General features: G+C 45.9%; 1 protein-coding gene and 1 long non-coding RNA gene across 22 annotated transcripts in view; one reads left to right on the plus strand and one right to left on the minus strand.

The window, feature by feature from the left end:
* Positions 1-831: 831 nt before the first annotated feature.
* DNM1 (dynamin 1) overlaps positions 832-26,711 on the plus strand; it is a 64,591-nt gene continuing 38,711 nt past the window's right edge. For 10 of the 21 annotated variants that reach the window (XR_009968993.1, XR_009968994.1, XM_062641317.1 and 7 more), the window contains exons 1-6: positions 833-1,166; positions 22,727-22,800; positions 23,948-24,097; positions 25,126-25,329; positions 25,575-25,673; positions 26,331-26,491. Coding sequence is in view for 12 of the 21 variants with exons in the window: in XM_062641317.1 (XP_062497301.1) it covers positions 1,006-1,166; positions 22,727-22,800; positions 23,948-24,097; positions 25,126-25,329; positions 25,575-25,673; positions 26,331-26,491 (849 nt within the window). In the remaining 9 variants the exon portion in view is untranslated. Of the gene's footprint in view, positions 1,167-22,726; positions 22,801-23,947; positions 24,098-25,125; positions 25,330-25,574; positions 25,674-26,330; positions 26,492-26,711 lie in introns of all 21 variants that reach the window. The other 11 variants (XR_009968999.1, XR_009968995.1, XR_009968998.1 and 8 more) reach the window with 2 other exon arrangements.
* Positions 4,078-14,515, minus strand: LOC134175423 (uncharacterized). The gene is made up of 3 exons (XR_009969008.1): positions 14,340-14,515; positions 10,888-10,971; positions 4,078-4,381 (listed from the first exon to the last, which is right to left on the minus strand). It is a non-coding gene; the product is annotated as an uncharacterized LOC134175423 (long non-coding RNA).

A 26,711-nucleotide genomic window follows, 5' to 3' on the forward strand; every position in this document is an offset into this window, starting at 1 on the left:
TGTTTGTTTTTCTGCAAAACAAACACAGCAACATCTACTGTTTTGTAGCTATTAACAGAAATGGATGCATTTCTCATCCACTTTTGAATGGGGGTGAAGCAGTAGAAGCACAGTAGATGTCTTGTAAACATCCAGTTCAATCATACCAAGTAGTTTTGGTATGCTGGCAGTCCTGTGAGTGCTGTCCTGACACAAAGCCCTCCAGTGTGGGTGGGTCAATGAACTTCACAGGTTCTGAGAGCAAACTGCACCAGACGAATACAGGTGCAAAGACCAAACTGTGTGGTGTAATAACCAAACCATACAGGTACATTGACCAAATCATAGAATCCCAGACTGGTTTGGGTTGGAAGGGACCTTAACGCTCATTCAGTTCCAACCCCTTGTCACGGGCAGAGACACCTTCCACTAGAGCAGCTTGCTCCAAGCCCCATCCAGTCATCCCTGTGTGTTGCCTGCGCTGTGTAGATGTAGACTGAACTCTGCAGGGATACTGACCCAGTTTGACAGGCTCGTGGACGGTAACCAAGCATGCACACCGACTGGGCCATGCACATCTAGGCTGGGCCATGCTCGTGCATCAACCAGTGTGTCAATCAGCCATGGCACCACACAGACACCGAGGCCTGTGGACAGCCTGTGCTGCTCTGGTGTCGGGAGAAGCGAGCTGGCCCCATCTCGGTGCCATCGCTGCCCTCACAGGGCGGGCTGTGAGAGGCTGCCCCCGCCACCTCAGCCCGCCCGGACTACAACTCCCAGCATGCAGCGCGGCGCCGGCGCTATTAATGCCCTCTGGCGGCGGCGCGTGGCTGTCTGCAGGCGGGGCGGGCTGAGCCGAGCCGAGTCGAGCCGAGCCCGGGCGGCGTCGAGCGGGGCGAGGGGTGCGAACGGGTGCCGGTGCCCACCGGCCGGGGCGGCGGGAGCCGGGAGAGCCGCCGGTGAGGGCGCGGGGAAGGGAGCGGTGTGAGTTCGCCTGTGTGAAGTAGCCGGTGCCGCGCCGCAGCCATGGGGAACCGCGGGATGGAGGATCTCATCCCGCTGGTCAACCGGCTGCAGGACGCCTTCGCCGCCATCGGGCAGAACGCCAACCTCGACCTGCCGCAGATCGCTGTGGTGGGGGGGCAGAGCGCCGGCAAGAGCTCTGTGCTGGAGAATTTCGTCGGGAGGTGAGAGAGAAACGGGGGGCCCTGGGCTTAGGGGGGGGACAGGGGCACAGCCGCCTCAGGGGCAGTGCGGTGCGCGGGCAGAGCCGCCTCAGGGGCAGCGCGGTGTGCGGAGAGCGCGGTGCGCGGGCAGAGCCGCCTCAGGGGCAGCGCGGTGTGCGGAGAGCGCGGTGCGCGGGCAGAGCCGCCTCAGGGGCAGCGCGGTGTGCGGAGAGCGCGGTGCGCGGGCAGAGCCGCCGCACGCACAGGCGGTGCGGGCAGTGCGGTGCGGTGCGGGTAGCGCGGGCAGTGCGGCTCACAGCAGCACGGCTCTCCAGCACAGCGCCGGGGTGCGTGTGCAGTGCGGTAGCGGGGCAGCGCTGCAGGACGCCCGGGCGCTGCGGCGCAGGGGTGAGGGGGGGGAGCGTTGGAGGGCTCCCCGTTTGTGGTGGGGGAATCTCCGCAGCGGGGTCTTCCCGCTTTTGCAGCACCTTCGCAGTGTCGTGTGTGTGTGTGTGTCCCAACCCGCGCCGTTACATAACGGGAGGGGATTGATGTGTCAGTGGGAACCAGCCCCATCCCCTCCCCGGCTCGGTGCGGGGCCGCCGGGCTGGGGTATCCCCTCGGCGGGGCTCTGATACATGGATGTTGTCATTAGGAATGGAGGGAGGAAGCTGCGGCGAGGTGGGGGGTGGTGGTGGTGTTTAAGTTTAATCTGCTCCATCCTCCTCCCGCAGCCCTGCCTCGCTGTCCTCCATAGCGGATGCCATGTCAGGAGCTGCAGGGAGGCTATAGGAAGGACGGGGTTATTTCCCTCCTATATGCTCAAATCCCCGCGTGCTACCATTTTGTGACAGGCAATATACTGATGCTTTCCCTTCATGTGACCTTCGCATTCATCATCTGCAACTTGAGTCAATTGCAGCCCGTGCTGCCTGGCTATCTGGGCCAGTGTAGACACACAACACCTGAGGAGGGGAGGGGGGTGTTCCTCAGCTTGTTTCTGGCCTCGTGAATTAATGGTATTCAGTGATATCCAGGTTTTACTTATCGAGGTGTTTTGTTGTGCTATGAGCAGCACATGGGTCGCTGGTGACTTGCCTGAGAAGCCGTGACTGCTGTGGTACCTGGTCAGATGCTTGTGTGGGTTTTTCCTCTTCCAACAAACTGCTTTTGTGACCACATCTACTGGATATATTTCCCCCACCACTGCTTTTCCTTTTAAGCTGTTTGCTGCCGGGTGGCTTACAAAGGTTTTCTACTATCAGAAGGGTCTGTGGTGTGTATGAATTGCTTGTTTCCCTGCAAGTAGCCCCAAATTCTGGACCTGTGCAAGGGTAGCCTCGAGCGCCGAGTGCGAGATGTGCTGTCTGTAGTAGAAAGGCAGCACAGGGATTGTATGTGGTGCAAAGAAAGCATGGTCAGAATAAGATTACTGTTTTTCTTTGCTATAGATATGCAGTCAAAGAGTTTGGGATCCTTTCTAGCTAACTTCCAGCAGTCCAAGAGGTATCCCCCAGGGATGCTGGGAATCATGCCAGGGGAAGGACATTGCAGGAACAATTTACTGAGCCTCACTCAGGTCATAGAGTATCCACTTATTTGTCCATAGACACAGGAAGAAAATAACAATTCCTGCCACCAAAGGGAAAAGCTTGCTGTGCTGTAGCTTTCTAAGAAGGGGGAAATAGGTCTCTTGAAGTACATGAGCAAAACAGGTTCACCTGTTGGCTCTGCTGTTTTCATGCTTTCAAAGCACTGGCAGCCTCCTCTCGTAAATCCTTTCTAGAGCATCTATGCAGTCAGTGCTGCAGTGGCGTAATATGTAATGTGTGGCTGTTGGGCTTGTGGAAGGGCAGCCAGTGCATTGGGGTTTGCTGCCCCTGTCTTTCGGACTAAGCAAACGGAAGGGAATATGTTAATCCTTGCTGTGTCTCCATTGCTCCAACTGAGAACCGGGGATTTTGTCTTGCCTGGTGGAAAAAGAAATGAATTCAAATTGTTTTCTGTCTCTTTCTGATGACTGCTGTCCCAGGAGAACTTGTGACCTCGCTGTGTCCCATCAGTTGTCTTTCTAGCAGCAAGTTATAGTGCTGTGGCTTTTAGAAAATGAAATAATGAAGGGTCCCCTGAGCAGAAGCTGAGACCTGTCTGTAGAAAAGCATTTACAGGAAATAATTGGAGTGGGAATGGAAGATATGTCAGAGTGAAGAGGTCTTTCTCCATTTGATACCCTTGAGTGCTGGCTGGTTTAGAGATTGGTAACTTGAGACATCTTGCCACAGAATGTGTGTGTATCTGCTGCAAAACCCAGTCGTGTTATAATAATGTTGGGGCTCTGCTATAGTGTGTAGTTTCTCTTCTTTTTGTGTGGGTATTGGTAACCGTGATAAGGAGCTATGGAAATGGTATCCAGAATAAGCGTGGCTCCTCAATGTAATTGTGAGAGGGGTTCTTGTCTTGCCTGAATAGGCATCAGAAGGAATTGCATGTAGACCTACTGTGTACAAATACAACTATTGCTGTAGTGTGGATATGACATATGTCACTGCTCCAGCTTGATACCAGGATGGTGGTGCAGCTATTGCTCAGCAGCTGCTGACTGCACACTGAATGCGAGTGCTGATGAGTTTCTCTCTGAGTGGATGGGAATGTGCAAGGACAAACGCTGATACAGTTGGTACTGGCTGCCGTGCTCCACGGGGACAGTTCAGCAGAGGGGAAGGTTTCCCTGCTCAATACCTGCAGGGCTCCTTTCGAATTGCCATTTAAGCCATGCTCATGCCGCAGGGCAGCACACTTGCCCCCACTGACAGACCTGGCCTGTGGCAATGCAGGATTTCAGCCTGGGGCTGATGCTGGCACCTTGCACTGTATCCCACGCATGCTGGAAACCTCTCTGCACAGAGGAGGGATGCTGACTGCAATCAATATATAGTTACATGGCTTACCAAACAAATCTTTATTCTCCTCCTGAACATGATGCCTTAGTAGTTACTACTAATTGCTCTTCCAGTGTCACTTACTCTGCTGTTAACAGATTATCCAACAGTGCAGAGCCTGTATTTATAATACCAGATGTCAGTGTAGCTGCTATGTGTGCTTTTGCTGCCGGAGACTCAGCATGGTGACGGGGATACTAGCTAATGGTGATTAAAATCACTGAAGAGACGAGCAGCCACGTAGAAGCCAAACAGGTGACACATCTCTTGTAGGCTGGTTTGTCCTGGGCCCCTGAACTGCAAGGAAGGTTAATTGGGTCAGGTCCAGGTGTTTCCTGTTGGTGTGGTTATAACTCAGGTTGGAAGGGCCCTCGGGGGTCATTTAGTCTATTCTTGTGGTGTTGTTACTTCCCTGCTACCCCCTTTCTTTAATTAGAAGGTCTTAGGGCAGGCACCAGTACCAGCCAAATTGCTCTGATGAAAAGAACAAAGTGTGTGGGATTGCTAATTTGACTTGAGAGCCCAAAGGACTGAGAAGGGGGGAATGTATGAGACATCCCTCAAAGCTGTTCTACAAGCATTCATGTTCATGCTACTCTTATTTTACCATTTAAAAACTAACAAATATAAGCCAGGTTGAACGGGGTTTGGAGCAATCTAGTCTAGTGGAAGGTGTCCCTGTCTGTGGCAGGGGGCTGGAACTGGATGATCTTTAAGGTCCCTTTCAACCCAAACCATTCTGTGATTCTTTGAAGTGTGTGTTTTGTTTGGTTTTTGTTTTAAATTCAAAGAGCTGAGTGCTGTTACACAAATCTTTGGGTTTGTGGGAGTATTACTGTTACCTCTGCTTTACAAAAGGCAAGCCCAAAAGCACTGGGTTGTGTTCAGATGGCTGTGTAAATGCACCTTGTGGTCTTGTTTGCTGATCTAAGGAAGCGCACTGCTTCAGCCCTGCAAGGACAGTTGCATTGTGCTTCATGGAGAAAACAAGGCACCTCTGGCTTCTGGAGAACAGATGGTTTAAGGGGGCTGCTGAGGAGGCAGTGACTAAGGACTGGGAATAGTAGGTGGAAGGACTTGAATGGAGGTGAAACCATCTCGTTTGTCAGGGGAGCAAAGCAGTGCCAAAGGTGTGGGAAGTGAATCAGCGTTTACTTGACCCCAGGCTGGAACATTACCCCAAAAGCTTCCTCTCTTGGGAGCTTTTTTTTGTCCCAAACCAAATAGGGGCCCTTAGGAGTCTGTCATTGGACTCTGATGGTATATGCTGGATTAGGTGATGTTTGTACGTTACCTGGAAGGAAACTGACCTAAATGCAATTGTGTTGTATTAACTTTGTCTCTCCTAGCAAACTGAAATTTCAGTATAGGTAAAGAAGCAGGTAAAACGCAGCATTGCAATGCCTGTGGCAGTGGTAAGGATAAATATGTATTAAGCTTGGTACTTGTGCTGCAGCAATTTCCTTGACAAGATCAGGCAGTGTGTGCTGCAACTGTGGTTTTGCCTTGCAGCATCATATACTGAAAATGCAAAGCCAGATCTTGAAGTCACAGGGCTGAGTTTGGCTTCAGGCATAATAACTTGTTGTAGCAACTTATTTTTGTATTTCAGCCTTCCCCAATCGTTTAGAGATACTTACACCCCCAAGATACGATGAGGGAATGTTGCCTTTGATAACATGTACTTTACTTTGTCAGGGGAAGCTTCCCCAGCAAAATACCTCCAGAGACCAACAGCAGTATTTGGCAACTATCTAGAAGTGAAAGATCCTATAGGGACGCATGTGGTGTTGTGGGTACTTGGCCTGTTCAGATACTCCTGGAAAACTGTTTTGTCAATGATCTTTGTGCTTTGAAGCTGCTCAAGCTTCCGCTGTAGTACATGCTTTGAGTGCCATGAAGAGAATTGAAGGTTTAAATCTCCTAAGAGCCATAGCTACATATATATAGATTGAGGTTGTCTGCTGTACTGGGGGTGCTGTGCATCAGTGCCGTATTGTAGTGGCAGGTTTGGGTAAGAAGATAGACTCGCTAACTTGCCCTGCTCTGGCCACAGAAGGGCTCCTTAAATATTATTCTTCTATTTTATTGTTTTGATCTGCTTTGAGATACAGTTGCATGCCCAGAGTGTGAGCAGAGAGTAATTGCAAATCATGGACCTGTAGTAGTTGTATGATAAATACATCTGTGAGCTGACCAAATCCTGTGGTGCATTTGCAGGTTAAAGACATAAGCATTGCTTGGGAGCTGACTTACGTAGGGTTGCAGAGGATGGTAGAAGAGCCAGGAGTAGGATTCTGCTCTTTAGAGAAACAAATTGTGGTCAAATAATAGTCATTCAAATGGCAGCAAGCCTTTGGTCTTCCGTGAAAAAAAATACCTGTTTTTCACTTCTGATTAATTGAGGAAGGAGGAGAATCTGGACCACTGGGGGAAGTGAATAATGTGGTACAGCAGGCCGCAAGATAAGATAATTTACCTTAAAAGAAATCTCTGAGCAAACACTGGTGGGAGGAAGAATGCTAGGAGGAGATACATAATTAAGTTAAAACATGGAGTAATACGGATAGCTGTGAGGGAGGAAAACCATGTCTCGGAATCTCAATGTCTGTGGATGCAGCAGCAGTGTCTGCCTGCATTTGTCCTCTGACTACTTGCTTTACTGTTCTGTGGGTTGGCTCAAATAAATACAAGTCTAATATCTGTTCTACTTGGAGCAGTGGTTGGATGTTCTCTGCAGATCTATCTGTCTGACTCTATTCTTCAGCTTAACTCTTTAGTGATGATCTCATACTTCTGGTAACTGCCCACTAGCTTTATATTCACATGGAAGAGATCCTTATGGCATGTCTCAGATCATATCAGAATTTACCCAGGGAAAGGAAACTGGCTTTTATCTCCACTTTGGAAGCCGATGCTCAGTATTATGCAATTGGGGTTCTATTTTTAAAGGCTCCGGATTGTTTTCAGAAGGCAAAGTTCAATACCTAGTTGGGGATGCCAAACCAAGTCCTTGAACCTATGTTCTCCAGATGCTCTGAGCAGGCAGAACTCTGCTAGACTTAAATAGAAGGTGTGGGAGTCTGCAGCACCTCCTACTGAGGCAGCTTCTGAAAATGTTATTCTAAGGCAGGAAGCTAATCCCCTTCCTGAGCTGGTGAGTTACTGAATGTCCCTGCTTTGTACTTCAAGTTTGAGCCTGTTTATACAAGTGTGAGTAAAAATTCTTCAGAGTGAGGATTTCTTGGCATCTTTAAAATGAAACGTTGAGAAATGGAAGAAGTTGACCATTTAGCCTAAGTTAATCAAGAAAAGGGTTCTTGCTGTGCTCTAGCTGCTGGGGTGAAACTCATTATGATGCCTTGAGCAGTGAGTTTATTAGACAAGAGCAAACCCATGTGTGCTCCACCCATGTGAGCCAAGAGTCAGATGTTTGTTTCAGGCAGTTCATTTGAGTGGCAAAACAAGATTTACTGAAGGGGTGGTGGGCAGTCACCTAGAAACATGCAGTGTTCAGCCGGTATGCCCAATGTGAAATTGGCTTTGAGGTGACATCTGTGAAAGGAAAGTTACTGGTATTATGCAGGGGGTGAACGTGTTTCCTTGATATACCACCAAAAATCTTTGGGTGTAAGACTTTCCTTCTTGGACTCGCAGATCTGTAACTGTATGAGTCAGAGTAGTGCCGGTTGGGAGGAGAGCTGAAATGAAATCTAGTTCAGAATAGAAAGAAATCTAGTCATGTGTGAGGGGAAAACAGCTCGCTGATGGGACAGCTTCTCATTCCTCTTGAAACTTACCTTTCCTGATCTCAGACCTGGTTTTGCACATCCCGATAGTGAAAGCTCAAGGTAAAGAAATACTGGCAGATGGGCATGTTCAGCCTCATAATAGAGTTCTGTTCTCAGCGCTGAAACTAATTTACTTTATGACTAAGTTTCTTTTATACCACATTCTCCATCTGTAGAAAGGAGAGGCTGTTCATGTCATGGAGGTGTATATCATGAGTAGACACTTGAAATAACACTAGAAAAGGTTAACCCTAAACTAGGAAACTCTCCTAACAACAAATGAAAACTCTGCAAGGGTGGCACAGGGATGTCTGCCTCAGCCCTCAAAGCCTGTTTCTATAACTGGTGTGCCAAGAGCTTTAGCTGTTCATGCAGCTTTGTTTTATGGCTAGTCACGTCTGTTCTGCAGAGTTTGGGACTGGGGCAGCCACCTTTGGCTGCTGGCATAGATCAGATACTAGATTTGAGGAGTCATGGTATTCTTAGAAAGCATTGGGAAATGAGAAACTGCACTAGATGAGCTGGTAGCACTTCCATTTTTGAGCAGAGCCTTTCAGAGCAGGGATGGGTATCACAGCCTTATAGAGGAGTGAGCCCAGGGGTTTGCTCCTACTGACTTGAAACACCCAGATGGTCTGGTTAGACTGCAAGCAGGGCTGGTTCCGAAAAGCTCCAAGAAGCTATTTGTCCTCCTTTACATTTCTCTATGATCCTTCTAAAGCATGCATCATGCTTGGTTTTGAGTGAATTGATGGAGTTTAGTCATGGCAGTTGGTTGTCTTGCTTAGGACTAACTGCTGTAAATATTGGGGTGGTTGGGAATAGAGGGCTGAGACAACATCTCAGCATTTACTGAGGAGCAGTGCATCAAAACATTGTGACTGGCAACTGAGCACACTGTTAGAGATTTAAATGAATAAACTTTGTACTTATGTCCAGCTTCTTGTTTTCAGTGTCTGGTTAGTGAAAACTTGAATAATAAGTAAATGTAAAGTGGCTCAGTAGTTTTCCTAAATCACCTTATACGGATGGACAGACAGACAGTGAAGTTGTTGACTATTGCTTCCTCTATGACCTTCAAGCTTGTCACAGCTCCTAGACTGGTGCTGACTATAATAGAGAAGTGCTTTTCTTCAAGACAGTAGAGGAAGAGTGAGCCCAGAGTCTGAGATCTAACAGTGTCTCTGATTGTTCTCTGCCATGTTAGATGCTCTGAAAGCCTTGGCAGCCCCAGCCACAACCAAATGGAAGTGAGATGGTGCTTCAGTCCCTGGTCAGTAGCTTCTTGCAGCTCAACACAAGATGCTTTTGGGAGCATCTTGGAAGCAGATGTTATGCAAGCTCCTCAAGCTGTGTCTTGCTGACTGGAAGCAAACTTGCCAACTTCTGCCACTTTTCTGCAAGTCTTGTGACTTGTGTGGCTTTTCTTAGAGCCCTGGCCACAGCAATTCAGCTAACAGAGGAGCAGTGTAGCTTTTGTACTGAAACCAGCAATTTCTAACATGGATATTTGAGGGTATATTTTTTTTCTTTAAAAGATGCTGTCTCTGTAAATGCTCAAGTATAAAGAATCCAGAAACTTCTAAGACCTCTGTTGTCAACTTTTCCCTTCCTAAAAATCAGAGCTCAGTCCTAAAACTATAAGCTCTGCTAAAATACTTGTTTTAGTCGTAATGAACAATAAATTACACAAAATGAGGTTTGGAATAAGCCCTGTACCTCACTTGTGACTGAAATGGGAATTGAACTTGAGTCTCTAGTGGTGAAAATACCATTTTAATAATGTATTGCCTCAGCAATCCCCTTTAACAGTCCCTTTCCTGTTTCTTATGGCTTTAGGTTCCATAGTTGCAGCTGTGTTGAAGGGTGAAGAGTTAATACTACTGTAAGAAACATGAGAATTGCTGGGATCCCATCTTGATGCTTGAGTGGCCACTGTAGTACATGGGATGCCTGAGAGAGGACATAGCTGGTATTTTGGCTGCAGAGCCAGGCAGTGTTGCTGTGGGGCTGTGTAAAAGCTGAGCATAAACTGCAGCCATAGTTCAGAGTAGATTTTCAGCTGTGTTTAAACTCAAAGCATCAATGGGCACAAATCGACAGAGATGCTGAGTAGTCACTTCTCAACATCTGCAAATGTTTTTATAGCAGAGCTAAGTTACCCTTGAGAGCACTAGCAAAAAACTACTATATTTGCCTTTTTTCTTTTGAGACCAGAGATCCAGGGATAGGGGAGGCTGTGGTGAATTCCTTAGAACAAGGAAAGAGGTGCCTAAAGGCAAAAATCCTGCAGTCTTTGTGTAGTTCCTTCTCTTTGCCTTCCTGCCACTTTTGCATGTGTAAATGTAGAGTAACTTATGTAGGATCTGGCTGAGTTCTCTGACCCTTACAGTTTTTATGCTGGTATTTAGCTCTACTAACTTGCTTATAATTTACTCTGAACTTACACTGCTGTGGGTCGGGGTGGGGTCCATCGATTCAAACACGTGTTGGGTTTTCTCTCTTTCAGGCTGCTGTGATCTCTTGAGTAATCTCTTGCTATTTCTTAAGCTGATTGTGCTTTTACTTTTAATAGAAGCTCCCCTATGAATAGCTGGGAATTGTTTAAGTGTGGTGGTGGCCTTGAGAGGAGATCTGTCGCAGTGGGGTTATAGCTGGAGGTAAGGAGGAGACTGGAACACCAAAATGCGGAATACCCTCAGGGACTGGTGCGTGACATGTGTCACACTGCAGAGCTGGTGCTGCAGCTCCAGTGCCAAAGCTCAGGTCACCTCTTCTACATCAGTGCAGCTCTCAGCAGAGGTCCCAGCAATATTCTTCTTCCCTCTGGGTTGTCCTACTTTGATGTTCCTGTTCCTAAGCATTACTCCGTTTATGCCTTTTCATTCAAGATGTTTGTTATGCCAGGCCTGCAAACTACCCAGCACTCCAAACCCATCTTAGAGAAAGGGATCTATTTCCTGAATGAATTTGTATAGACTATTGAAAGAATGATATTTAAGGAATACTTACTGCAAAAGAACAAGTGAAGCAGTGCATTATCACTTGATATTTTGCCATCCTCTGTTTGGACAAAATTGAATTCAAGCTGGATACCTGGACAGGCAAAAGCGAATGTTGTTAGAAATAAGAATATTGGTTTGAAGGGGTGAAGGGAAAATACCAGGGGAAGGAAATACCCTTTACCTGTTGGAAACAGGGAAAGGAATGGAAGACTGAAGATTCTGGCCTGATTGTCCAAGTCATTATGCCACAATTTTGCTGTAGATTTGGAGTGCCCATTAATAGGCAACACTAATTTTGACCCTTCTCTGCTTTCTGAATTTAAGCCCTTGAAAGCTGTCCATGAAGACATAGGCTCCCTTAGAAATGCTGTAGATGTGTATCTGTAATAAACATGTGCTTTTGTCATCTCCTGTGGTCAATGCTACTCTTGACCAGGGAAAAGTGTTACCTGGGACGTGAGTTGTGTGGTTGGTCAAAAGGACTCTGGCAGACACATTGGAACCAGCTAGGAGGTCAAGCGCTCATGTCTTCTGGGACTATTGATCCAGCTTTCTTTCTGGTATAATGGAGATGGCTTGTGTTTTTTGAAGTAGAGTTTAATGCCTCTGACTTTGCACTAGAGGTGTTGAGTAGTCATGTGCTGTTTTTACTTCAAGGGCTGAAGCAGCAGTGCCTCTGCACTGTGTTTCCAAGCCAGGGTTATCCTAATTATATCTAAAACTGCGGAGGTGCAGTGCATCGCCAGGAGCCTGGCACTGTTCCTGCATACTTATCTAGGCAGGGAGAGAGAAGCTGGCATCTGAAATTCCTTCTGCAGGACAACCATGCACCTGGGACAGTTTGATCAGGATGCTGGAGTGCAGCATAACTCAGTTACCCCACAGAACTCTGGCCTGCTGGAGGGGAAATAGCCTCCCTCCCAGTCCACAACACTGCATCTTACCACTGACCCAACATAAGTTATCAGGGTACATGCATTCAGTTTTATAAACTCACCACCCATGTCTGGCCGCTCATAGCACATCATGGCTTGAGGTGTTATCTCCTTTCCTCATACAGCTTCCTCTTGGGTTTGTATTAGTGGGCTCAAAGTGATTTGGCCTTTCCCAATGAACTCTTTCAGTTGTCTGGACCCTTTATGGCATTCAAGCTCTGGGGAGACTGTTGCCTTTTCTAGCACATAGGGCTGTCTGGGAGTGCAGGAAGTGTCACACTGCACTGATGGAATGTGCCTTGAGCTACGTTTGTTCTTCTCTTGGGTCTTGCAGCAAATACCACGATTCCAGAGGTGGTGGAGTTTTGACAAGAAATCGAAGCTGACAGTTACCATGAGTGTTTGGTGGCTTTACGTTTGGCATTGTACCTGGTTTCCTTCTCTGAAGGAGGGAAGGGCAATGATGGGGATAACCCCCTTTTAATCTAGAGGCTCTATGTGATGAATAGCTTGAATATGTTACTGCTGCACAGTTAGAGGTATCCCTGAAAACAGGAGAGCCTTTACTGCTGGACAGCCCTTATTTGAGACACTGCAGCCTGACTCCAGAGAGCTAGGACAGATTAAGACACTGCTGGTGGGAAATAGCAAGGTCAGCCTGTTGCTCATGGGTCTTAGCATATGTTAATCCCAGGGTGTTATTGTGGCTGTGCCTTCCCATCAGTCATTCCCAGTGTTTGTGTACAGCTTACCCTTTTGTTTTCCCCCAGCTCAAGATGCAGGTGCTGTACAGGCTGTGGTTTTCAAGGCTGCAGCCCTCCTGTTATGGCAAAGGCAGGATTTGTCTGTAGTTTGTTTGTGCCAAAGAGCTGTGTTACTGCAGTATTATGACAGATCAGTGCAGCTTGAGAATGAGACAAGCAAAGATGCTGGATCATGGGTTTACCTTTATTGCTGTAACTAACTATGCTTCTCCCCTACAGCCATCAGGACTGGACTAATTTGATGCTTTAGGGTGTTGAGGAGATTGCCTGGAAGTTGCAGGGAGATTCTGCAGATACAAATCTATGTGATGGTTTTTTTTTGCCAGGGCATCCATCCTTTAGAAGGAGCAAAAGGAAAGCTTGCTCTCCTGCTATGATGGTGAAAAATCAGCAAGGCAAGCAGAAAGGTCTGGTTTACAACTTCTGGGGCAGAGAATACATCACACTAGTGCGGCGTTTCCTGTGTCTCTGGAGGCCTCTGGACCCAGGCAGTGCTGTTGCTTTCCCCTGGAATCCTCGTACTGTCACCCAGATCTAGTGTTATGTTTGTGTATTAAAAGTGAACACAGCCCCATTTTCCTGGGATTGTAATTCTTGAAATCAAAGCTGTGTTTTCCACAAACATGTAATCCTTAATCCTTATTGCTGCATCCATTTGGGACCCAACAGGTTGCTTATTACCTTGAGTTCCCAATACTGTCACGTAGAATCAGTGCTGTGTTACTCTTTACCTTGATATCCCAAGGCAAGAGCCAGGACTTCATTTTTCATTACCCAAAAGATCCCAGAGGAAGCTGCTCAGCAGCAGTGCTGCGATTTTTCCACTCTCTCAAGACTCTTTCCTCCCCCAGCAGTGCAGCCCAGAGTCAATGCGGCGTTGCTATAATGGGCAGTGACTTTTTGAGATCAGGCAGTGCACTGGAGGCTCTACCACTCTGAGTAATCCTCTGCAGTGAAATGCAGAGTTCCAAACAAGCAAATCCCTTTACAGTTGTTATCTGCAAAAGTACCAGGAGGAAATTGGCTCTCAAGTGCCCTTGAGGAGTTGGAGTGCTCTCCTTTCCCATTTGTGGTCTACATCCTCACGTGTTCTGGGCTAACCCATCTGCAGGGAGGGATCTGGCAGACAAGTCAACCCTCAAAATGGAGGAGGGAAGGGATATTCCCAATTAATTTTCTCATAGCAGAGATGAGCTGAAGCAAATGACATCTTGTGCAGGGTGGTTTTGTATGGCAGGAGTACCTCTTGTTTCTCCTGCAAACTCTTGATTTACAGCTTTAGTGACTTGCTTAAAATCTCTCAGCCTTAGCAGCTTGGGGCTGATGCACAGCAGTGAGGGATGCAGGAGCTTTGTGGACTTCAAACTGACTTGTTTCTATGGAGACAAGTAGATTTCACCATGCTGTAGGGAAGAGGGAGGGGAATTACCCCCCTGGGCCTGGTTTGGGCTCTCAGAGTGGATTGGCTGCACTGCAGTTATAGAGCAGCAGCCCATGAAGGGATTATCTGTCTAGTCAGTGATAGGGAAAGAAGCACATGGATCCAGTCTGGTCCCATTGCAGGCTTCCTCACTGGGGATGGCACAAGGCACTGTCACTGTGTGCCAGGATTCCCAGGGTCACAGTCCCCCATAGCACCTAAAAGCAAAGAATTTAACCTTGATCACTCAGCCAGAAAGGAGGCTTGTGACTGTGTCTCCTGCCCAGACATTGTGGTTAGGATGGCTAAGGTGATAAATTGTGTTCATACTTTAGCATACCTTCTTCTAGGCAAGACCCAAGACCTCTTTGTGGTGTCTGCAAGGGCTGAGGGGAGCTGAGGTCTCTCAAACAGGCTTCAGGTGATGCTTGCTGATGAAACAACTGTGTTTCCTGTTGTATTTGGTGTACAGCTTTCAGAAGGCTCCAGCACCTGAAGTCCTGTGGCTGGGGCTGATTTTGAAACCTGTCTTTCTAAAATGAAAGTTAATCTCATGAAATCAAAGAAACCAAAGCATGAATACAGATACTGATCAAACAGGTTCAAATAAGAACAGTGTCATAGAATCACAGATTGGATTGGGTTAGAAAGGACCTTAAAGCTGATTCAGTTCCAATCCCCTGCCAAAGGCAGGGACACCTTCCACTAGACCAGGTTGCTCCAAGGCCCATCCAGCCTGGCCTTGGACACTGCCGGGGGTGGTCTGTAGTACTGAGTCTGAATGGATACCAGATCCTGGTGCTGGCCCTTCAAAAGGGCTGACCAGCGGCCCCAGCAATGACTCTGGGAGGGAAACCTGAGGTTCCTAGATAAAAGGAAAGCAAACCATGAAAAACTGGCAAAAATGGTAACACCTTTGTGTGTCTGAGCCTCTTCCCAAGGTAATTCCTTGTCTGTTTTCTTCCCCTTCTACAAATAGAGCCTATAAATGTAGTGTGGGAGCTTTGTAACCTTCTCTAATGGAGAGAAATTCCAGTTGCTCAGCTTCTGTCTCCCCTCACTCTATTTAGGGACTTGAGTCCAAGTTCTGTAAACTGAGTCAGGGATGGAGTGCAGCTGTAGCAGAAATTCTTGCTTTATGCCTTGTAACGCAGCCAGAGGTGATCAGATGCGGTAACCCTTGGTTATGGGTTTGTGCATCAAGAATGTAGCAGCAACATCTCTGCCTTATTTCAGGTGATCTAAATAGATCCATAGTGCACCTCAAAAGTCAGGGCAGATCCTGCTGTAAGGTCTACCAAGCATAAAGCTGGAAGACTGCTGTAGCCATAGAGAAATCCCTGGGGCAAACTCTTGGCTGTGCCTCTTTACTCTGTGAGCTGGCAGACCCATAGACCATTAAATGAAAGTGTAATACCTCAAGTGTAAGAATCCTTTTGACCTCGTTGGATGTCTTTTGCCCTGTGGAACTGTACAGCCACAAAGCTCTGTAGTTCTGCATCAGATGAACTTGGGCGCAGAGGCTCCAGTGCAGCCATGACTTGGCATAATGCACTCAGCTGTCTTCCAGACTTTTGGTGTGTGAAAGAGAAAAATCAGCCCAAAGGAGTCAAATAAAAATAAACATAGAGAAACTTCTTATCTTATCCCACTGCTGGGACCTGCATCGAGGCGTATGCAGGAGAGGGGCTGAAATAGAAAGGAGGGAGATGCAGAAAGAGGGAATGAGAAGCACTGCCTGCAGTGGCTCCTGGGAACCAGTCTGTGCCATCAGAGATAAGCCAGGAAAGCAGAATTTAGTGAGCTCTGGGAGGGGTAGGGGGGAAGAGAGCTGTTTCTGAGCAAGTGTTTGTGCAGAAACTGCTCTGCACTTTCCTTTTTGCTGTAGCAGCGTTTGCAAAGGTGCTGCAGGCTGAAGTCTGAACACTGCCACCGCAGCTGAAGTACCAGTGATGTGAGGGAGCATTGCACGTATCTCCTTTGTAGTTGTCTGACCCCCTCAGCCCACGCTTGGCTCAACAAATGGGTTCTGAGTGGAGGAAACACATTTTTTTGATTAACAGTTTTGATCAAGGCATGTGGGTCCTCCCAGAGACTCACAGGAACACGTAAATGTGACTGCATTTCGGTAACAAAAGGCTTATCCTGTTCTGTGGGAAAGAGAAGGTTTATGCTTTATCAGAAATTGCTAAGGTGACACAGGGCATAGACTGTCACCTCTGTATATCTAGATCAGTGGCCAAGTAATTCTGCTGTGTCCTATGATAAGACAAGCCCTGTGGCTGAGGTGGGAGCTCCATTCAGCTGCTGTGTCTCCATGGCACATCATTTAGTCCCAAATGTCAGTGAAACAAACCTCACCATTATGTGTGTTCGCGAGGAACTGGCCTTGACTCGCCAGACTTGCTGTCTGTAGGCTTCCAAACAGCCAGCCCTGCACTTTTCTATGGAGCTGGATTCCCTTGGAGGGGGCAGTTTCCTGGAAGGTTTCTTGTCTTTTTGGCAAAGCCTGTGATGTGGGGTCACAATGGCTTCTGAAATGTTGCCTTTTGTAATAAATGTAGGTTGTTAATGTGGCTTTATTTACTTCATATGTTAACTCTGTGTATGCTACTTTCGGATAAGGTGAGAGCACAGTATGGGGAAAAAGATGCAGGAACATGCAAAAAGATGCTCTGGAACATATGTCCTGGTCAGCTGTAAAAGAGACAGGGGAAACAAAACAGAAAGATGATTCTTAGTGTTAATTCTGGAGCAGTACGTGTGTGTGAACGTGTAATAAAGCCTATTTCTATAATTTTGTTACAGTGAATTAGCATAATTGCTATCCTTTTGTGTTTGAAGACCACAGTACCCCAGTCTCTGTTAATAAAGGTATCGTAGACAGTGTACCCTTCACCTTTGCTGGGGACCTGTGCTGGCATCAACTGCAGTGCTGTGCAAGGGAATAGAAGAACTCAAGGCAGACAGGGGAATAGAAGGTGCAAGCTTCAGAAATTACTTTCTAGTTCATGATCTGTCCCCTCTGACACTTGTTTGCAAGTTATTCAGTCAAATGCTATAAATTACTTCAGCTTACACTGGCATTTGTGCTTTGTCCTGCTCAGACAGCACCTATGAAGTTTGTGAGACAGTCTCTGGGAGCTCATCTTATGTATGGCAGAACTCCCAAACTTGAGAGGAGGTTTGCTTGGCCTTTCTTGGTTACTGCTCTAGGTTGCTACACTGGGGACAAATAGCTAGGTACTAGAGATGCTGTCTGAATGCCAGAACAGCTTACCAAAGCAAGTGTCCCAAGCCAGCACAATAGTGTTAACCTCCCTTTGAGCTGCTGTAAGTAGGAACTCAAGGTACAAGGCAGTGGGAAGCCTTCTCTTGAATTGCATTGTTTCTGGTAACATGTATATTATGATGACACTCATGAACTATTGCCTGTCTTTATTTTTCACGATTGTATTCTTGTATAATGCATCATTGTGCACAATAATATTGCCAGTATGCTGGAATGTGGTGTACTTACAATAGATCTTTAGTTCTATATGTATCCATTGTGTGACCAGTACCAATTACAGCCTAAGAAATATTATACCAAGTGCTTATGGAATTTCTTTCTTTCACTGTGGGTCAAGACTAGGCACATGGTTGTGCTGAGGGGATCGGTGGGTAAATAACACTCATCCCATGGCTTAAACTTCTGAGTCTAGAAGTGTTAACCTCAATGGAAAGAAACGTGGCTACCTGGGAATGAGACTGACCACAGGACTGAGTCTGAAGGACTGGCATCCTAAGGGCAGAATAAAGCAGAAGAGCAGGTTGATGGGTGCTGGTGTTCATAATGCACCTGCTTTTAAATGCTTGCTCTTCGTGTTGGCCTGTCCGGCTTTTTTTGTTTGAGAAGCGCTTTGGTTCAGGGAAGATAAGAGCCCATAGAGGCCACAAAGTCAGCAGGGAAGCAGAGCCTCAGTCTGTAAGGCAGCCTTTGTGTTGACCTACTGGGTGATAAAGGAAAGAACAAATTTTTTCCTCTTGCCCTGTGTCCAAGTTCCAGAATTGCTTATGAGTGTACTTGTGTGTCACTTGAGCGATGAGAGCAGGAAGGTGCTCTCAAGGGCAGTTTCTGCATCAGGCTTCTACCTTCTGGTAGAACTAGATGATGTCTGTTACGAAGGAGCACGGAACTCGAGTTAGTGTCTAAGTGGAAGGCTATTACTGTTTGAGGTGTTTGTTTTAGTCCGTAAGGTTAACAGTAATTATTTTTGACCATGCAGGTTTTGTATGGTTAATGTGTTGCATAGGGGCCAGCCTGTGTTTTAAAGATTCATTCAAGTCATACATGCAGGAGTAAGAATATGTTTGAAAACGTAGCTGCTGTGCTGTGAGATGAAGTGTTCTTCAGTGATGTGTATAAGCCATTCATAGAATGTAGCCTTTATGAGGATGGGATCCTTGCCAATCAGTGCAAGGATCAGAAGAGTCATACAGGTACCAATACCCAAAGGTTGGCTTGGGATTCCTATGACGCTCTGTGCCATCATGAGCTCATGAAGAACTCGATCTGGATGCGTGTGAATTATCAGCTGCAAGAACTGGCAGATGAAGTGAAGGTGGTTCTAAGCTTAAGCAGGAGCAGGTCCAAACTTTGTAAGCAGATAGTAAAATCCATAAGGACAGGAACTGTATTGCTTGCTGTGTATTGGCATAGTGCTTTGTGCAGTGCAGTTCTGGTTGCTGTCCCTGGGCACCACCAGAACACAGGAAATAAATAGTGGATTGAAGAAACCAAACAGCCATGTGGATCTGTGGAGGCTGTGTGAATCTTAATTTTTCTGAAATGAATATAATCCAAACTGGGAATTAATCACAGCCCTCAATGCCCCATTTGTCTGTAGATATTTAAGAAGAAATCAAATTGAAATGAAATGATCAGATGGTGGTGTTCACTCTTCTGTTCTTTACAACTACTTTCATGTCTTCATAAGCTGCTGGTTTGCCTTTTTAATTGAGGCTTTGCATTCTCCAGCACATTCTAATCCAAGAATCTCAAAGGACCGACAAACAATAACTGCAGGGATGCTGTATTGGTATATCCAGACTAGTCCTAGATTGGTGCTTCAAAGCCCTGCATAAACAGCTTTACAAACCTTCCGGCTTCCTTGGGGGGCAGGAAAGTAAGTGGTGGTAGAAGCGTTTGATCCGTCCTCCATTTAGATCAAGAGATGGTACCAAGGACTCAGTTCTGTTCTTAGCTGCCAATGGCTTTAATTACAGCTTCAGTGAAGACACAAATTATGCATGAAAAAGCTCTGTCACGAAGTCCTTTCAGAAATAGAGATTACCAGTGGATGGTGAAAGGGCAAAACCCCTTCAGTTCTGCAGTACAAGGAGTAAATTATTTGTGAGGCTCAGTAAACCAGGGGCAAAATTAGTATAAGACTAATTTTTATACTTCATTATATTCTTCATTATAAAACACAGCGCAGGAGTCCTCACTACCTGCCCTGTGAACTGCCAGATGCTCCTGGGTTTCCCTGTGGATATCATGTTGGTTTGAACTCGAGCTCTTGCTGGGTTGAGAGCTGGGCTTATAAGACTGCAGTTGTGGTGCCGCATAAAGGATTGCAGTAACCCCTCTTGTCCAGTCATATTGAAGGTTCTAGAATATATGACCAAAAAGAAAGTGCTTCAGATTATGCCGATCTTCAGATCTGCATTAATGCTGTTTCCTTTCACGAGTGTTTATAGCTAAAATTGCATTTAATTTTCAGTGCATTCCATACATGTTTAGTATTCATAACATTCAATATGTTGAATTATACAAGCAGTTTCCTTCCTTTTCCATACAGCATAGGTTGAATTATACAAGCAGTTTGTCAATCTCCTGTGTTTTATAAATAGTCTAGTAGGAAATGTCTTTGGTCCATGTTACCTTAAACTTCTAATCCTTTGGACTGTGCAAGTCAGTAAATGAACTCTGAAACTTGTTTCTAGAGCAAATGTGCTTTTTCTGTCATTAACAGCACCTTCTTGTTCTTGAGGGCTCCAAGTTATCTTATGCATGGAAGTTCTTTGTACGGTGTTTGGCTTTAATTCAAAACACTAATAAGGAAACTTGAAGTCCCCAGTGCCCTGCTCCCAAATGTGTTATTGCATGGTATCGATTGCCTTACTGTGTTCCCGATGGGTTTGGATTTTGTTTGGATGCTGCTCTACAGCAACTGTTAGGTTGTTTGCTGTTCCTCAAATATTTTGTTTTTACTATTGCACTACTAATGCAGCTTTCAGCCTAAATCTGTGCTTTAATGCAGCTCTGCATACTAAAATAGAAATAAGACTAGAAGGGATGATGAGATTGGGTTTGCCCTGAGGTAGCTAGTCAAGAACATGTGTAAGCATTTCGGAAGCGAGCAATGCAAAATGGAACAAAAAATGCCTTTTCAGGTCACTTCCCTGCCACAACTTCTCCAGCCTGAAGACCCATCGGGATTTGCATCCTTGGTTCTTTTTGTTGTCTTGATTTAGGAAAGGAGATCACTGCTCAGACCAAACATGTACCTAGCTCAATGCTTTCCCTCTGACAGTAGTTAATAAAAGATGTGTGAGACATGTATAAATAAGGCTTCCAATATCTTGATGGGGAATTTTGAGTCAATCAAGAAAGATGCAAGCAAGTCAAGTATTTCTATTCCCTGAATACAGCTGCTATTTTGCTGTGCTTTCTGCATAAAGCCTTGCCTGAAGAACTGGCACGGTGGTATTCCTGCTTAAAAGCATAGGAAACCAAATGCCATGCCACTTCTGTGTTACAATAAAACAACAAGTAATTCTCAGTTTTTAAGAATCAAAGTGGAGAAGGAAACCATGGTGTTTGTGTCCTCAAACCTAATTGAATAACATATTTCAGGCACAAAGTCTTGAATAGTGATGTATGTAATGAGACTGCTTTTGGTGTCATGCTAGAGGCTGCCTTGTCTTACAAGAGGAATCCCTGCTATCCTTGTTGTGCCAGCACTTGGAGCCTTGCTACTGTGCATATGTGCTGGAGCTGAGGAAGCGGGTTTATCTAACCCTTCTGCTCCCATCTGCCCAAGTCACCTGGCATGGGGTGGTTCTTACCTTGTCTGTTGTTTCCCTGATTCTGGCTTAGTTTCATCACTTTGTGTGTAGAGATTTCCCCCCCTGCCCGGCTCCCAAGTGTGCTCAAAACTTGTGTTGAGCATCTTGTCCATTCTGCACATGCTCTGCTGTTGTAGTTCCACTTGCACAAGCAGTTCATTATGCCTACTGCAAGAGGGCAGGCAAGACTCCCATGCACTGCCTTCTGCCTGGTGCCTAGCTAGCTTGTCACAGTATTTACTAATCTAAACCTTTTAGTGTCTGATTTGAAAGGCTTGAGCAGGAGGAGGAATTTCTCCAAAAGACTGTGGAGGAAAGGGAGGTGAAGAGTAAAACACAGGGTGATCCTGCATCAGCTGTGGGGGTTTTATGCAGCTTTCTGTCTGCAACTCCTAATAGGAGTCAAGTGCAGAGAGAACTCGGAAGTTGAATGGCATGTACCTCCCAATAGCATGTGGATAAGAGTGCACATTCACTTACTGATATTAGGGATCAGATTGTGCATATTTTCACTCAGAACTAAAGCAGCAGCACTAAACTTGTTGATTTAGGTGACTGAATTTATCTAATGGATTGCTTGTCTTGCCTTCTGTGAGGATTTAGTGTTTTCTCCTTGCAATAGCTCAGGAACTACAGTTAACACAGGAAACTGGACCCCAGGTGCCACACAGGTTTTTTCATGTGCCTTTGTCTTGAGTTTTTGCCATAGTAGCTGTGACAAGGACAGCAGAGAAATCAGGGTTTTGGTTAAATCAGAAAGCTTCAGGAAATCATGGAGCACAACATGAGTGGAACCTTAATCCCTGGGGAGCTCATGCTTGTAAATGCAGGTGGTGCTTTTCCTACAGTAAAGCAGGATTTGGTAATGCAAGTTGGAGATCAATAACTGAAGTGTTGGCTCAGTGGGCTCAAAGTGCTTGGCTTTGGAAATAGCAAAAGTAAAGGAGAACTTGTTGGCTGTGGCTGCAAAGTCAGCATTTGGAGAAGGATGATGAAGGGTTTCCTTCCTTTGAAATGTTTTGAAGTACACAAAAACTCAGGATTCTTGTGAATATAGAAGGAAGCTGCTATTGCTTTTGCCTTGGCAATACTTATGTCTCGAGTAGTTAGCCAAGAGAAACCCTGGGTAGAGGCAAGCCTTTGGCTGCTCTTCATTCTTTAAGATGTGTCATATGGTGCTTGCATGCTGGAGCGATGTGGTGTCTTCTGAAGCCCCAAAGAGCAGGGGATGGGGGGATTTCACTGTAGTTTGGGCAACTGTATCTTGTTAAAAGGCACCACACTGGTTTGGGGGCTCTGCTTCAACTTGTTTTCTTTCTAATAAAAGAGATTGTTTTTTCCCAAGCTGCATTAAATGAGCTTGTTGGTTAACTTGGAATTCCATCTGAAGGAGCTACGGCTGTTACAGGATTAGAAGGAACGTGCTGTGAGTATAAGCTGCTTCAAAAGAAGCTCGCATCCTCTTTGAGGGGGGGCACTTGGTTTTTAGTGCCTTAAACTACTTTTTGTGACTAAGGCTCCCTGTTGGAATCTCCGTATGCTTGTAGAGGCAGAGCAGCTGTGAAAAGGGAAGGAAGCAATCGTTCACTCATCAAACTTCCTGGTTCATTTCAGGGATTTTCTGCCCCGTGGATCTGGCATCGTAACCAGGCGCCCGCTGGTCCTGCAGCTGGTAAATGCTAGCACAGGTAAGTGAGCACCTTCCCTGCCTATCCAGATGGATTGCTCTCTAAGAAAGGTTTTATTTGATCAATGGCACTGCTTGGTGTGCGTGTTTGTGAAATAAATTAGGATTTTCCCCAGTGAAAACGGCCTGCGGGTGGTTTTCCGTTGTACCTGTTTAATATGTGATGCATGAAGTGTTCAGAAGCAAAATGCTTCTTGGGGTTTTTATTCTAACTTCTTAGGCAAGGCTCCATGCATACACTTATCACAACTGTCCTTTGCAGCTGTGGCTGAGTTGTAAGGCCGAAGAGGCAGATCACCCTGCTGATAATCTGCTGAAATAAGGGGGTGAGATGACTTAATGTACTGAAAACCCCAGTGTGAGAATGCTGGGATGTACAGAGAAAAGGCTGCAGAGTTGTGTGGCTGCTCTTTTGGGCAGTTCACTGGTTTTGCTACTTGCAGCATATTTTCATTACTATTCCCCTTAAGATCTCATCCAGGAGATGGCAAGTGAATGTTTCAAGGTGCTTTTCATCTTGTCAGATGAACTTGGTCTATGCACAGCAGTCCTCCTGCCTTGTAAGGACACAATTTGACTTTTAGGAGGTTTTGAAATGGAAACAGAGGGTTCTTGGATTGGTTAGCCTAGTCAAGGACTGACACACAAAAAATCCCCAACCAGCAGCCAGCTCAGAGCCATGTCAAGAGGAAGTTTGAGGTGTTTTACTCTGGAGTCTGTTCTCATTATATAAAGAGACTGTTATTTACACCAGCACATCAATACAGAACTAGGCTAAATTTTCCTGTACCAAGATACCTCCCATGGGAGCTGTGCAAGTCACTGCTGCAGGTAGGTGCATGCTAGGATTGCTTTGTATTACCAGAGAAGGTCTTAGGTTATTACTTGAATGAAAACAAGTGAGGATCCATCTCTGCTGAGACAGAAGCTGAACTGTGAAGGTGTTGGGCTCTACTGAGTTCTCTGATGTTGATCAGATAATGTGACTGCAGTGCCAACCTGCAGGTCCTAGTGGGAAAGGCTTTAGTCAGATTTCATCCCTTCAACTGTAGTTTTGTTTTGTTTTGCTTAGGAACATGATGTTTTCATTACACTCTGTTCCTCTGACCCTGGTGACTATTTCTGACTCTCTGCTTCTATTTAAATAGAATATGGCGAGTTCCTACACTGCAAAGGAAAGAAATTCACTGATTTTGAGGAGGTCCGTTTGGAGATTGAGGCTGAAACAGATCGTGTTACTGGCTCCAACAAAGGGATTTCCCCTGTGCCCATCAATCTTCGAGTCTACTCTCCCCATGGTGAGTCCTAATGCAGCATCTGAGTCAGCAGAGAGATGAGGCAGGCTGGTGCTTTGTCATGAAATAGACGTAGAGCAGAGGTGAAATGGGGAGCGTGCTTGGTTTTGACTTTAATCTCCATGTGCTGTGCCATGCTACGTCAAACCATTAGCCCTGAACATACTGCTAAAAGAGGCTTATCTGCCAGCTCAAGGATCTGACTGCTGGCAGAAACAACTGATACCTGTGCAGAAGGTTTTTCCTGAGGTTGTTCTTTTCTATCAGTATGGGCATTCCACTGAAGAGCTGCTCTCTGATACTGCTTTACAGGGCAAATAAATGGAACAACAAATAAAAGAGAAATGGGGAGAGTAGCTTCCTTGAAGAGCACTTCTGCTTGCGTGTAACTATGCACCTTGTGTAGTTCTTTCTGTGTAGTGCCTATGGCAAATGCTGCTGATCTCAGTGGAAGAATTCTGGGCAAACAGGGGAGTGACATAGTCCCAAATTGGCCATCTCTTTAACTGTGAGCAACTCTGGGCATTCTGGAAGGCAGCAGCTCAGTGCTGTGTGTTTTCTCTCAACAAGACAAAGTTAGAGGTCTGCATATTGTAGTCCTGCAGGAGAAGGCCCAGCTGACTTTGAAGGAACCTTCCTTGAATAAGGATGGCAGGACTGAGTTCTTCAATACTGGGGACAGCTCCTAATGCATGGAACCAATTCTTCTGAATCTCCAGACTTTGCTATAAAGTAGAAAAAAACCCTGTACTGTTCTTCCTTCCTGTTCAGTATCGTCTATATGGAAGGACTTTGAGGACACAGTTTTCCTGATCAGGGTGGATACAAGTAATTTGAAAGGAAAGGTGATGACATTGACAATCACAACTAGTAACAGTAGCAACAAGATTTTACTGAGCAGTAACAGAATTAGAAAGCTGTGTGCATCTGTTATGCATACTTGAGACACTAAAGCTACAGGTGTTTACTTATAGACCAGAACATGCTTATCTGAACACTCCCTTGTGCTGTCTTCTGTTTCCTATATCTAGTCCTGAACCTGACCTTGGTGGATCTACCGGGTATGACCAAAGTCCCAGTAGGGGACCAGCCCCCTGACATTGAGTTTCAGATCCGAGATATGCTCATGCAGTTTGTCACCAAAGAGAATTGCCTCATCTTGGCAGTATCTCCAGCCAACTCTGATTTGGCCAATTCTGATGCTCTGAAGATTGCAAAGGAGGTGGATCCTCAAGGTAAGTATCTCTTATTTAGGGTGACATTACTGAATAGTAGCCTGATTTTTCCCTTTACCTTTTGGTTGTGATTAGCTCAGTAGCTCTGAGCTCCTGTCTGTTGTCTCAGGTTGTATCTTCGCCAGCACACATTCTTCTGAGAGGTGGTGGTGTGAGTTGTCAGCTTGGGCAACCTGTAAGCTCTGTAAGCAGAGGAAAATATTAAGTTGTTTGCTTGATCAAGTATGTCTCTTTTTTTTCCTTAGGGCAACGCACTATTGGAGTCATCACTAAGCTGGATCTTATGGATGAAGGCACTGATGCACGAGATGTATTAGAAAATAAATTGCTTCCGCTTCGCAGAGGTATGCTTCCTCATGTTCATTTCCTTCCTCTGTTTTCCCTGTGTGAGGTGTCCTGGCCTCATCCTCTTCCTCCAGTGCATCCCCTTCCTGCAATATCTATCACAACTTGTGGTTAAGCCATTTCTGTTCTAGGCTGGAACTGAGAAAAGTCAGGGACTGGACTGCTGATAGCAATTCTTTAGGTATTTGTACTTAGACATGTAGTCCTAGCAGAAGCACAACCTTATGGTCTTATCTTTACTTTCCCTTCGCTTTTACTAAGGCAAGCTGCAAAAAAATGAAACTCCTGTCTAAAAGACTCCTCATCTTTTATCTAGAATGCAGTTGCTACATCAGATGAAGTAATTTTGCACTGTGGAACATGCTGTGTTAGCCGTAGTGAAGTACCTGTCCTAGGGCTTCTAACAGAAGTCTCAAATGAATGAGGCTAGGGAATGCTTTGTGGCTGGGGGAAAACTTAGTAAGTAAGCTAATTCTCAGTTGCACAGTCATTTCTGTTCTGCATCCCCAACCATGCCATTCAGAGGAAATCCTAGTTTGAAACTACTAGAATTCCCCTGTTGCAGTGTTGCCAGCTGGGTGACTTCCTTCTTAGTCTGAGTCCCATTTGCATTCTCCTCCTTGCAGCCATCTGATCTCTTAACTGTGCTCTTACAGGTTACATTGGTGTAGTGAACAGAAGTCAGAAGGACATTGATGGCAAAAAGGACATTCAAGCAGCTCTGGCTGCAGAGAGGAAATTCTTTCTCTCCCACCCGGCCTACAGACACATGGCTGATCGCATGGGAACCCCTTACCTGCAGAAAGTATTGAACCAGGTACTGTCAACAGTTAAGAACTGCTGCCCACTATGTCCTAGGAATGGCCATCGGGCCTCTTCTCAGATAGAAGTGCCTGCCTTGTTATGAATATTGATACACAGTGAAAAATACTAAGGTCAGTTACAGAGCTTACACACGAGAGGCAGAGCACTGCTTTATGCTCTCAGTAACACTGGTGCAAAATCAGTAGTTGGTGCATCTGCACTATCTATCAGAA

Source organism: Pezoporus occidentalis, unplaced genomic scaffold (assembly GCF_034315485.1).
Source record: "Pezoporus occidentalis ecotype Australia unplaced genomic scaffold, CSIRO_AGI_Poc_V1 ctg68, whole genome shotgun sequence".
NCBI classification, from domain to species: Eukaryota; Metazoa; Chordata; class Aves; order Psittaciformes; family Psittacidae; genus Pezoporus; species Pezoporus occidentalis.